Source organism: Pan paniscus, chromosome 18 (assembly GCF_029289425.2).
Source record: "Pan paniscus chromosome 18, NHGRI_mPanPan1-v2.0_pri, whole genome shotgun sequence".
Lineage (NCBI taxonomy): Eukaryota > Metazoa > Chordata > Mammalia > Primates > Hominidae > Pan > Pan paniscus.
Genome location: NC_073267.2, coordinates 62,690,612 through 62,704,601, shown reverse-complemented (window position 1 = coordinate 62,704,601; position 13,990 = coordinate 62,690,612). Strand labels below are relative to the sequence as shown.

General features: G+C 35.4%; 1 protein-coding gene across 16 annotated transcripts in view; it reads right to left on the bottom strand.

Annotated features, from left to right (window-relative positions):
* The window catches only part of CHD9 (chromodomain helicase DNA binding protein 9), a 272,619-nt gene that overhangs the window by 71,989 nt on the left and 186,640 nt on the right, over nt 1–13,990 (bottom strand). For all 16 annotated transcript variants that reach the window (XM_034940161.3, XM_057300145.2, XM_057300147.2 and 13 more), the window contains 6 exons: nt 12,429–12,605; nt 9,969–10,112; nt 9,598–9,853; nt 7,946–8,156; nt 5,410–5,605; nt 869–1,036 (listed from right to left, as the gene is read on the bottom strand). In XM_034940161.3, the coding sequence (XP_034796052.3) occupies nt 869–1,036; nt 5,410–5,605; nt 7,946–8,156; nt 9,598–9,853; nt 9,969–10,112; nt 12,429–12,605 (1,152 nt within the window). The remainder of the gene's footprint in view (nt 1–868; nt 1,037–5,409; nt 5,606–7,945; nt 8,157–9,597; nt 9,854–9,968; nt 10,113–12,428; nt 12,606–13,990) is intronic.

The window sequence follows — 13,990 nt, the reverse complement described above, 5'->3', positions numbered from 1 at the left end:
GCGCATAAGAGAGAATTCACAGAAATAATACATTGAAGTTGTTGACTCTTCTTTGCTCTGTTAAAATAAGAATTACCCATCTGCCTAGAATGGCTTTGGTTAAAACAAGGCCTAAGGGTTGGGTAACATCTTTCAAGGTTCTTTTCTTTATTTTTTTTCTTTTTAAGACAGGGTCTTGCTCTGTTATCCATGCTAGAGTGCAGTGGTGTAAACACAGCTCACTGCAGCCTTGACCTCCTGGACTCAAGCGAGTCTCCTGCCTCAACTTCCCAAGTGGTGTGGACCACAGGCATGCACCATTATGCCCAGCTAATTTTTATTTTTTATAGAGACAGGGTCTTGCCATGTTGCCCAGGCTTGTCTCAAACTCCTAGGCTCAAGCAATCCTCCTACCTCAGCATCCCAAAGTGCTGAGATTACAGGTGTGAGCCATGTGCCCAGCCCAGTACTAGGATCCTATTACTGATAGATATTAGGCAAGAACCTTGAGCGAAAAAAAAAGCCAAAATGTCATCATTTATAACAAGACAAAGCCAATGCTAGTAGATTGACACTAAAAAAAGAATTTGAAAATTGTTTATATAAACACAAATTCTATTTTGCTATGCCATCATACAAATGTCCTAAAAAGAGAGCAAAGAATTTCTATCTTGAAAATACATTTAGAATTCATAAGCTCTGGAGCTACACAGAAAGAAAAGGATTCAAAAGTATTAACTAAACATAGCTCTGTCCTGAAAATGTTCCCCTGCAGAAAACAAATGTGTTTAGTATTCTGCATGGACCAAAACTAAATGACACACTATTGGAGGTAAAATCAAATGCAAAAACACACAAAAATCTCAAGTGAAAAAGAAACTATACATACACCACCAACATTACTTTCTCTTCCACTCATGCTCTGTAACACAGCTTTATCTAGGCCCAGTTTCAAACTGGCTCGGTCAAACATCTCTCTCTCATATGAGTTACGAGTTACCAGTCTGTAGACTTTAACTGCTTTGTTCTGACCAATTCTGTGGCAACGAGCTTGGGCCTATAAAAATGAAAAGTTACATATTTAATTAGTTTCTCAAAAGGCATTTAATAGTAAACTATATGTATGGCATATAAACACATATAAGAATTCTTAGACCATTTTTATTGAATTAGATATAACCTTTTTCTAGAAATTAAGGGAGAGCTTACCACAATGAGAAATAATCCCACAATCAGTAGTAAGTTAAAATTTAGGTTTATAAGCTTAAATATCAAAGAATATAAATTCACAAAGGACTATTTTTTTTGTTTGTTTTTTGAGACGGAGTCTTGCTCTGTCACCCCAGCTGGAGTGCAGTGGTGCGATCTTGGCTCACTGCAACCTCCGCCTCCTGGGTTCAAGTGATTCTCCTGCCTTGGCCTCCTGAGTAGCTGGGATTACAAGCACCTGCCACCACATCTGACTAATTTTTGTATTTTTAGTAGAGATGGGGTTTCACCATGTTGGCCAGGCTGGTCTCGAACTCCTGACCTCAAGTGATCCACCCGCCCCAACCTCCCAAAGTGCTGGGATTACAGGCATGAGCCACTGTGCCTTGCCTTATTATGTTTTAACGGAAGTGTAGTCAGTATACTTTTAGGCAGGGACACAAAACCTATGAACAGATTTTATAGTTGATGGCAACTCAAGTTTTTTGTTGTTTTTTTTAGACATGGGGACTTGCTATGTTGCCCAATCGAACTCCTGGGCTCAAGAGATCCTACCACTTTGGCCTCTCCAAGTACTGGGATTACAGGTGTGAGCTACCACTCAAGTTTTAAAGTCTAACCCTAAATTTCTAAATTTTTTTCAATTACATTATCGACAATCTTTTCAATATATTTTATTTAAGTTGGGTACTTTTTTTCCATAAGTTATTGGGGTACAGGTGGTATTTGGTTACATAAGTTCTTTAGTAGTAATTTGTGAGATTTTGGTGCAACCATCACCTAAGCAGTATACACTGCACTATATTTGCAGCATTTTATCCCTTGCCCACCTCCCACTCCTCTCCCCAAGTCCCCAAAGTCCATCATACCATTCTTATGCCTTTGTGTCCTCACAGCTTAGCTCCCACTTATGAGTGAGAACACACGATGTTTGGTTTTCCATTCCTGAGTTACTTCACTTATAATAGTCTCCAATATCATCCAGGTCACTGCAAATGCTGTTAATTCATTGTTTTTTATGGCTGTGCAGTATCCTATCATATATATATATATATATATATATACACACACATATACACACCACACACGCACATATACCCACCACAGTTTCTTTATCCACTCATTGATTGATGGGCATTTGGGTTGGTTCCACAATTTTGCTATTGTGAATTGTGCCACTATAAACATGTGTGTCCATGTATCTTTTTCGAATAATGACTTATTTTCCTTTTAGTAGATAATAGTGAGACTGCTGGATCAAACAGTAGTTCTACTTTTTGTTCTTTAAGGAATCTCCATACTGTTTTCCATAGTGGCTGTACTAGTTTATATTCCCACCAGAAGTGTAGACGTGTTCCCTGTTCACTGCATCCACGCCAACATCTACTGTTTTTTGATTTTTTGATTATGGCCATTCTTGCAGGAGTAAAGTGGTATTTCAATGTGGTTTTGATTTGCATTTCCCTGATCATTAGTGATGTTGACCATCTTTTCACATGTTTGTCAGCCATTTGTATATCTTCTTTTGATAATTGTCTATTCATGTCCTTAGCCCACTTTTTGATGGAATTTTTTTTTTTTTTTTCTGATTTGAGTTTGTTGTGTAGATTCTGGATATTAGCACTTGGTCAGAAGTACAGATTGTGAAGATTTTCTCCCACTCTGTGGGTTGTCTGTTTACTCTGCTGTCTGTTTTTGCCATGTAAAAGCTCTTTAGTTTAATTAAGTCCCAGCTATTTATCTTTGTTTTTACTGCAATTGCTTTTGGGTCCTTAGTCATGAAATCCTTGCCTAAGCCAATGTCTAGAAGGGTTTCTCCAATGTTATTTTCCAGAATTTTTATAGTTTCAGGTCTTAGGTTTAAGACCTTAATGCATCTTGAGTTGATTTTTGTATAAGATGAGAGAAGAGGATCCAGTTTCATTCTCTAACATGTGGCTTGCCAATTATCCCAGCACCATTTGTTGAATAGGGTGTCCTTTCCCCACTTTATGTTTTTGTTTGCTTTGTCAAAGATCAGTTGGCTGTAAGTATGTGGGTTTATTTCTGGGTTCTCTATTCTGTTCCATTGGTCTATGTGTCTATTTTTATACCAGTACCATGCTGTTTTGATGACTATGGCCTTACAGTATAGTTTGAAGTCAGGTAGTGTGATGCCTTCAGATTTGTTCTTTTGGCTTAGTCTTGCTTTGGCTATGCGGGCTCTTTTTTGGTTCTATATGAATTTTAGAATTGTATTTTCTAAATCTATGAAGAATGATGGTGGTATTTTGATGGGGATTGCATTGAATTTGTAGATTGCTTTTGGCAGTATGGTCATTTTCACAATATTAAGTCTTCCCATCCATGAACATGGGACGTATTTCCACTTGTTTGTGTCATCTATGATTTCTTTCTAAGCTGGGTCATTTTTTGGGGGAAAAAAAACCACCCAAGGTAAATAACTCTGGATATCTAAATTTTATTTAAATGAAGGACAAACTAATTAATATGCATACATGTTAAAAGTGGAGACATCAGAGATCACATAAGGGCTTCATATTTTATCTTGAGTTCTGACTAACCTTAAACTTTGTATGATAAATCTTGACTCCAAATATTCTACAGAATCTAGTTTTTCTCCCAAATTATTAATCACCTTTCCATTATCTTCAGACAAATTAAATCATAAAATGTGGCTTTAAAATATATAGGGGGCACTAATGTTCTGCCCTTCATTGACACTTTTATTCTATCCACATCCATTTCGTGCCATTTGGAACCCAGGACTGTAAATGGGCAACTTTGCTCTAGGTGTAGGGGAAGTACAAGAGGCCAAATATTATCTTATTCTGTAACAACTGGATCTACATTAGCAGTCAAATAGGAAAAAACAAGTGAGAGGGAGAAATTGGGAGATTCAGGATACTTTCTCTTCAGGTTCTATAAAGTGACTTTATTATTTTAAATTAACTTTTAGAACATCCACTATGGGCACTTATAAGTACAAACATGCATTTCAAAGGCAAACAATTATGATTTGGGTTTAATGTAGGAATTGGGAAACTACAGCCTGTGGACCAAATCTGGCTTGCCAACTAAGAATGGCTTTTTTACCTTTTTAAAGGATTATGACAAACAAATAAGAATGTGTGACAGAGATCTTATGGGGCACACAAAGCTTGAAATATTTACTAATTGAGCCTTCCACAGAAAGAGTTGGTGGTCTCTGGCTTATTAATTTTGGATAATCTTTTGATATTTTAAAGTAGATTACATATAGTTACATAAATGAGCAATTTAAAATATGTTTTAAGCTAGGTATATTCTCAATAACCATTTATTATATTTGTTTTTATGCTTGTTTAAAAATATAATATGGCTGGTCTGAAGGTAGTTATTTAATGGGTTGTTCAGAGCTACAGATTGAACTCTACTTTTCCCCTTCTCACGACTACACTTGACTAGTTTTATAAAAAAAAAAGTACTAATATGAATTGCAATGCAATTAAGACTATGATGAATAATAAAATAATTTCTCTTATATTTTGTTCTCTTCTCATATCCTTCTGCAAATTTAGACTCTCTTCAATCACTGTAATTAATATTCCTATATTTCTATGTAGTCCAAGTATAGTCTTACTTATATGTGTGCCTTCATTTTCTAAAGTATTTTATTAAAAAAGCATACTATATTATGATTACAAGATAAAATCAGAATAAGCGAGTACTTATTTTTAAGGATTAAAATTCTGAAATTTTAATTTTATTACAAATAAATTATTCTTAAAGCTTAGGTCTCTCTCAAGTTTACATAATATTCTTTAAACTATAAAAATATCAGGCCAGGCGTGATGATGCGTGCCTGTAAACCCAGCACTTTTGGAGGCCAAGATGGGAGGAATGCTTGAGTCCTGGGGTTCAAGACCAGCCTGGGCAACATAGTGAGACCTCATATCTAAATAAACAAACAAAAAGTACTGTACTCAAATAGGTATAATTTTTTATAAGCTAGTAAGACATATAAGTTAGTGAGACATATAAAAACGTAAAAATTTTTGTCATTATAGTTTTTATCATAACAATTAAAATAACTTCACCTATTTCATTTGGCACAGATATTTCATAGAGAAACATACATTAGTTTGTCCAGATAAAAATAAAAGATGTGGATTACCAAAAAGTTACACAATTTTACTTTTTTAAAAAATGCATTTTTTGTTAGCCAAGGAAATTATTTACCTGAAGATCATTTTGAGGATTCCAATCAGAATCAAAAATTATACATGTATCAGCTGCAGTTAAGTTGATGCCCAACCCACCAGCTCGGGTACACAGGAGAAAAACAAATCTATCTGAATCAGGTTTACTAAATCTATCTATAGCAGCTTGCCGAAGATTTCCTCTGACTCTGCCATCAATTCGCTCATATAAGTATCTATGGAATGAAATGGAATAAATTTACATAAATAAGTATAATAAAACTGAAGACATATTCTATCAAATGTAAAGTCAGTTTTCCTGCAGCATTATGTTTTCTCTAAAATTAAGAAGCAATATCATCTCAAGTAGTTTCTGTGACTTTATACTTTTTGGTGTTGGTGTTAAGGAGAAAACAAAAACTAATATAAAGATACAAAACCTCTGAATTCCCAGATGTATAGGTAAAAGAACACTACAATAAATTTTATTTCAGAAGTTAGAATAACAAAAGGCAGTCTATAAAAACTGCTTTGCTGATCTCATCATAATATATTACTTTTTTGCAAGAAATACTTTCACAAAAACTTTATACAAGAAGGCTATGAATGTTTCTTTTGTCCTTAATCCATGTTACTCTCGACTGACATACTTGCTTCAATATTGCAATCTATTAAGAACACACTGGAATGCTGTTGAATTCTTTATAGTCATTACTGCAAAGTGATTATCTTTTAACTTCCTTTATCCTTCCCCATTTAACATATACAAAACTCAAAAACTGCAAGACATCAAATAAAAATAAAATACATAAAAATTTAGGAGCTTGAACTCTAAGTGGTATACATATGACATCTGACACACTTCTACATATGATTTACTAGAGTTTTAGCAGTCTCTCCGCGGTTATCTCTGGTACCTGCAAAATGGAGACTTCTAATAATGTTTCTTATGACAATAAAGAAACTCTGAATTTTCCATGAAATTTATTACAATAGAAATTGATAAGTAGTTTTATCTGTATGAAGTTCTCCACGTAAGAAGATTAAAAAAAATAAGAATTACTATTTTTGGGAACAGTGCAACTTAATGTTCATATCATATCACATGATATAAAATTGAGAATACTATACATTTTAAAATGAGGCTAAAGAGTAGGACATTGACAATAAAAATGGAACTAGAAATAAAAATGAAAAATAAAAATGAACTACATAATCTCTAATAATATAAATCAGTATAGACCTTTACTTATCTATATGGGTTAAAATCTATTGAATTAAAATCTGCAAGCCAGGTGCAGTGGCTCATGCCTATAATCCTAGCACTTTGGGAGGCTGAGGTGGAAGAACTGCTTGAGCCCAGGAGTTTGAGATCGGCTTGGGCAACACAGTGAGACCCTGTCTCTACCCAAAATAAATTAGCTGGGTGTGGTAGTGCATGCTTGTAGTCCCAGCTTCCTGGGAGGCTGAGGTGGGAGGATTGCTTGAGCTCAGGAGTTCGAGGTTGCAATGAGCTATGATCACACCACTGCACAACACCCTGGGCAACACAGTGAGACCCTGTCTTCAAAAAAAAAAAAACAAAAAAAAACCCAACAAAGCAAAAACAAACAAAAAATCTATAGCTGAAATTTCTGATTCTCTTTTACATTAATATGTTACTATCAGATGGAATCCTAATGGTCTGATAAAATACCCTACGATAATTAGCCTAATTACTGATTAGACAATTTTTTTTTTTTTGAGACAGAGTTTCGCTCTGTCGCCCAGGCTGGAGTGCAGAGGCACGATCTCGGCTCACTGCAAGCTCTGCCTCCCAGGTTCACGCCATTCTCCTGCCTCAGCCTCCCGAATAGCTGGGACTACAGGTGCCCGCCATCATGCCCGGCTGATTTTTTGTATTTTTTTTTTTTTTTAGTAGAGACGGGGGTTTCACCGTGTAAGCCACGATGGTCTTGATCTCCTGACCTCATGATCCGCCTGCCTCAGGCTCCCAAAGTGCTGGGATTACAGACGGGAGCCACCGCACCCGGCCTGATTAGACAATATTTAACACTATCTTATTGTGATGTACCAATAAACAAAACAAAACAAAAAACCCACATTGAAACAAATCAGAAAAAATTAAAGCATGAACAAATTTTATATAGTATATAATAAGAATAAAAGTCCCACAACTTAAGGCTCTAATTATAACAATGAAATAGATCCAAAGTTCTTGAATCACTTTTTTCAATTTTGAAGATGACTGTTGTAAATATACATCTATTTAAAGTTTCATCCACAAGGTTTATTAATCAAGTAAAGTGTACATTTTTAAACCCATTCCTGGGTAAACAAATATTTATTTGCAAGCTTTTCTTAATTGGACTCCTCAGGCACATCTAATATTGCGACATATGCAGGTTAGGAAAATATAACACATAATCCTAAACAATCTTTACTTATAAATTTGAATGCATTATTCTAATCTAGCAAAGAGAAAGATATGAGTAAAGTTTATTTACATTACAGTGCTGCACAAATCTTAATAGCATATACTTAGCATAATTCACAGTAAATTCAGTATGCTTTACCTTTTATGTATGAGATAGTCCTCCAGAATGTCAAGGCAACGAACCATTTGAGAGAAGATGAGCACTTTATGACCTCCGGCTTTCATTTTGGGAAGCAATTTATCAATAAGGACCAATTTACCAGCAGACTGGATCATTGCTTGAAGATGAAAATCAGAAGCAGCTGGATTGTAAGTATCTCTAAATTCTCCAAGTATTTTCTCCTCAGCACCTGTCAAAGAAATAGGAGAAGATAACAGCAATGTGCAAATGCAGGAAATTCCCAATTGCTTTCCTTTTAATCACAATTAGTGCTCCTGTGTGCTTCTGTAACATAATTTTCTAATGGCATGTACATTGCTTTTATTAGAATTATTTACGCTTGTTGCTGAACCTCCACCAATACCAGACTGTAATTCCATTGAGGACATAGACAAGCTCTTAAACATCTTTTTATGTCCTCAGATACCTGGCATAATGCCTTTTATAAATTTATGTTTGCCAAATGTTTAATGAATGCTATTAGGGAAAAAATAAAACTGTGGTCCTAACTCAGTTGAGTAAACACATATATTTTTAAATATCTAATATTTAAACAGCAATCATAACAGTGGTCATCACTGAAGGATGATCATAGTTGATCTGGATGTGTCTATGGGCATCTTGTTAGCCATCAAAACAAGGAAACAAGAAAAAATTAAGGCTAGGTGCAGTGGCTCGTGCCTGTCATTTCAGCACTTTGGGAGGCCAAGGCAGAAGGATTTCCTGAGGCCAGGAGTTTGAGACCAGCCTGAGCAATATAACAAGACCCCATCTCTACCAAAAAGAAAAAAAAAGAAAGCAGCTGGGTATGGTGGTGCATATGCCTAGTTCTAGTTACTAAGGAGGCTGAGGCAGAAGGGTCAGTTTCCAGGAGCTTGAGGCTACTGTGAGCTATGAACACACCTCTGTACTCCAGCCTGGGTGATAGAATGACACTGTATCTTAAAACAAAAACAAAAACAAACAACAACAACAAAAAAACACAGAAAAAGAAAGAAAGAAGAGAATAAATTAAAATGAAAGCCATGTTACAGGTGCTTGATGCATACTTCCTTCGGATAATCCAAATCAGAATTAAAGAGGCTCTCTGTATTCCTTTCCTCAGCCTGTCTAGCCATAAGAGAGTACTATAACTACAAGAGACTTCAGTTGTCTTGAATAAAGTGAGTAGAGAGGCGTATATTCCCAAGAATAAGTGAAAAACCCAAACATTGTACAGAGAGAACACTGGGAAAGAACCTGATAAGATCTTAAAAAGTAACATTATTACAGCACAAGAATTGAAACACTAACTGATGTATCTTGACTGGAAGGAAACCAGGAAAAAAATGGCAATGCAGAAGCCCCAAAAATGGGCTTTGCTGTCTTTGCCTATGAGGAGGATTAAACAAGAGGACAAATTCTAGTCCAAATTATACTCAACAAACTGCTGCTGTCGTAAGCTGGTGTGTTAACATCAGTCACTGTAACAAAGCAGTTCACATTGCCTCTGATTCTGTAACACTTGTAATTCCTTAGAATATCACAGTGGAGAGTCATAACAGCCACTACAGCCGTAGTGTGTTCTGTTTATTTATTCATTAGTATTTGTTGCAAGAAAAAACATATTTGTTGTAATCTTTTTTAGCTACCTTTTATAAGATATGGATGATTACAACATTTCCTGAGCTCCATCATGGTATTGACCAAGTTAGGTACATTAGTTTGTCCTGCTCCTTTGGATAAAAAAGAAAAGTTCTTTTCCAAGATAGCCCGGTAGTATTTCTTTTGAATATTAGTAAGTTCTACTTCAATGATGGTTTCTTCTTTAGGTGCCAACTTCTTTTCCACATCTTCTTTTAATCGTCTCAACATCATTGGTTTCAGGATAGCCTGAAGTTTCTGTACCTGAATAAAAAATGATAAAAAGACATATAACATAAGCGAGCATTTAATTACACATACAAAATAATTACAATGATTAGAAATGCGATGAATGTATTTACAAAGAGCAATAGGATACCTGTTCCTCTGTTTTCAGATCCCCAAATTCTTGCATAAATGTTGATTCAGAAGGAAACCTTAAGGGTTCAAGAAAGTGAAGAAGACTAAATAGTTCTTCAACTGTATTTTGGAGAGGGGTGCCAGTCAAAAGCACCTTGTGTTCCTACAAAAAGTGAGAACAATTCACATCAAACATCACAGTACTAAAATTATATGAAAGCTGACTTAGATTATTGAATGTTCAATATGCAAATATTTTTCTGACTATATATACATATATATATGTATGTGTGTGTGTGTATATATATATATTTGTTTGTTTGTTTAGAGACAAGGTCTTGCTGTGACACCCAGGCTGGAGTGCAGTGATGCCATCATAGTTCAGCATTACACATACAACATAATTACAATGATTAGAATAAATTACAGTGGTGCCACTGTAACCTTGAACTCCTGGGCTTAAGGGATCCTCCTGCCTCAGACTCCCGAGTAGCTAGGACTACAGGTATGCACCACAACACCTGGCTAATTAAAAAAATATTTTTTTGTAGAGATGAGATCTTACTATGTTACCCAGCTGGTCTCGGGCTCCAGGCCTCAAGTAAGCCCAAAGTGCTGGGATTACAGGTGTGAGCCACGGTACCCACACTCATAATTTTCAAGAGTTAACTCAAAAAACTACATCTCTACCCACAAATCTTTAGGAATGTACTTTCCCAATCACTTTTTAAAAACTCTGTATCATTCTGAAATGCTTCATTTTGTATGCTATTCGTGCCTTTAAAAATTCTAAATAATTTTAGAAAAAAAGAAATCAACATTCTAAGAACAAAGAGGGCATTTTTTCTTTTGTACTCAAACATTCTTGGTATGGTAATTTGTATACCAAAGAGTGCTCATCATTTATAATTTGGATGATCATCATTTAACTCTGTAAACATGAATGAATTATCAAATCACTGAGGTTACAATCCAAGAACGTAAAGGTCTAATTGAAATATGCTTTGAGGCCGGGCGCGGTGGCTCATGCCTGTAATCCCAGCACTTTGGGAGGTCCAGGCAGGCAGATCACGAGGTCGGAGATCAAGACCATCCTGGGTAACACGGAGAAACCCCATCTCTACTAAAAATACAAAAAATTAGCCGGCGTGGTGGTGGGCACCTATAGTCCCAGCTACTCAGGAGGCTGAGGCAGGAGAATGGCGTGAACCCGGGAGGCAGAGCTTGCAGTGAGCTGAGATCATGCCACTGCACTCCAGCCTGGGCAACAGAGTGAGACTCCGTCTCAAAAAAAAAAAAAAAAAGAAATATGCTTTGAAACTACAATTCCTTAAAAATTAAACAGAATAGTAAAAGAAGAAAATAAACATAGAATATTTTTAATGGTAGTACAAATTATTTAAAATTTTATTTGACAAAACCTTTAAATTCCCATGCTAAATATTTGTATATGTATCTGCGAATCTGCACATTATGTATATGGCAGCAAATGGCCCAGAAAGATAAACAGGAAACCATACTGGAATGAGGTGTTGAACTGGGTGTGTGGCATAGATGGACAGGGAGTAAAAAGCAAAACTTTAAGTTTTTACAGAATGTGGTTCTTTGTATTTGAATTATTTGTTCAAGTGCTCATGTAGTAATTATGTGATCTTAATTAAAAATCAAATGTTTAAAAAATGCTTTCATTTGAAAGAAGCAAACACACTAACAAAAAGATGACTATAAGAAATCCCACTATTAATTATAACCAACATATGTTAAACATGTAGAAGTGTGTAGGACTTTTTACCATAAATGATCTGAATAATATAACTTTGGTAGAGGGGCTTTTTATTAAGTAATTCATGGCTTAAAACTTATGGTCTTAGTCTACTAAAAATACAAAAAATTACAGGCTCACGCCTGTAATCCCAGCACTTTTGGAGGCTGAGGCGGGTGGATAACCTGAGGTCGGGAGTTCGAGACCAGCCTGACCAACATGGAGAAACCCCATCTCTACTAAAAATACAAAATTAGCTGGGCACGGTGGCACATGCCTGTAATCCCAGCTACTTGGGAGGCTGAGGCAGGAGAATCGCTTGAACCTGGGAGGTGGAGGTTGCAGTGAGTGGAGACCGCACCACTGCACTCCAACCTGGGCAGCAAGAGAGAAACTCCATCTTAAACAAACAAACAAACAAAACAAAAACTTACGGTCTTATTTTCTTTTAAATAGTACATACTCTATAGAGGTCTCATTTTAAAAATTAATTACTAATGCTTTTTGAAGGAAAGAGCTAAAAAATTTGAAGTCGTAGGAAACAGAATTTTTTTTCTTACAAATTAAGGCCCCCCAAAAAATCTCAATTATCACAGATAAGATTCAGATGTACTATACTCTAAAATTAAAAAGAAAAATTTTTAGCATTAACTCTATAACCTTTCACTATACATCTAATAAACTCAATTGTCATAATGATAATATTAAGTTACTTACCAGATTCATGAGTTTCAGGCCCTCTAAGAGTTTACAATTTTTATTTTTTAACCTATGTGCTTCATCAATAATCACACATCGCCATTCAATTGCATTAAGCTCTCCACAGCCTCCAAGAATCATTTCAAAAGTGGTGATGATGGCTTGGAATCTGTAAGCTCCTCGAATGATACGCCCCTAGAAATGATCAAATATAATTTATTTGCTGGAATATTTTAATTGCATATTTTTTATTCCTGTCAAATGGCATCAGATAACATGTTATAAAACATTTCTAATAAAATTTTTACATATGCAGACACTCCCTTACAATGAAAACTTTTATCATTGAAACTGTATTATATTGCCGTGTTCAATAATCTTGTTAAACATTATGCCAACATAATTATATTATTCATAATTGTATCCAAATAAGTATTTCTTGGTAAAATGTTGTATGATAATTTTTAAGAATTATAATAATTTTGGGCAAGAAATAATCATGATAAAATCTGGCCAATGAGATTTCAGTATTAGTTCTTATTACTTACACCAATGAGTTCACAAATATAATAGCAAATAAATAGTGAATAATTAGCCATCCAAATACTTTATTCAGCAGATATTGAGTATCTATGTGCTAGACCCTGTTCTAGTTGCTGGAGATATAGCAGTAAACAAAACAGATAAAAATAATTATCCAATTAGAACTTATATTCTACTGAATCAAATGCAGGACATAGTTATTAAGAAAATAATTTTTTAAAAAGTAAGTTAGAGATAAGGGCTGTGGAATAAAATAAAACAAGGATGTGGGATAAGAAGTATAAGGTTGGAGGTGACAACTGCAGTTTTTATATAGAGTGGTTGGGAGACCATTATTGCGATGTGGTATCTGAGGAAAGATCTAAAGATGAGGGAGGAAGTCATGTTGATATCTAGAGATCTATAAAAGAAAGCATTCTTGGTAAAAGTAGTAGTAAGTATGAAGGCCCTAAGGTTAAGAGTATCTTTGGCAGCATTCAGATAACAGCAAGAAAGCCAGAGTGTTTGAAACCCAGTGAGTTGGGGAGGGGATGCAGCCGACTGCGGGACTTGAAAACTGTGATAACAGATTTTGGCTCTGAGCAAGACACCATTGAAGGGATTTGTAAGAAGTGTCCTGATTTCACATAAATTTTTAAAAAGTCCCTTTGGCATTTGTGATGAAACCTGTCTGGAGAGGCCAAGGACAGGATCATGGAGAACAGTTAAAAAGCTGCCATAGTAATGCAAGCAAGAAATCTTCATTGGAGTTCATGAGAAGTGGTCAGTTCCAGATACATTTTGAAAGTAGAGCCAACAGGATTTCCCAATGGATAAGTATGGAGTGAGATAGAGGAGGGCCTCAAATTTACCTCTAAAAATTTTAGCTTGAACAACTGGAAGTTCATGTTGTTATTTACTAAAAAGAAGTAGTTTTGGATTTTGATTTTGTATGTGTTAATTTTGAGACATCTATTAGACATATCCATGTGGAGTTGTTAAGAAGGCATTTGGATATGACTCTGGAATTTAGGAAAGAGTTTACAGTTGGTGATACA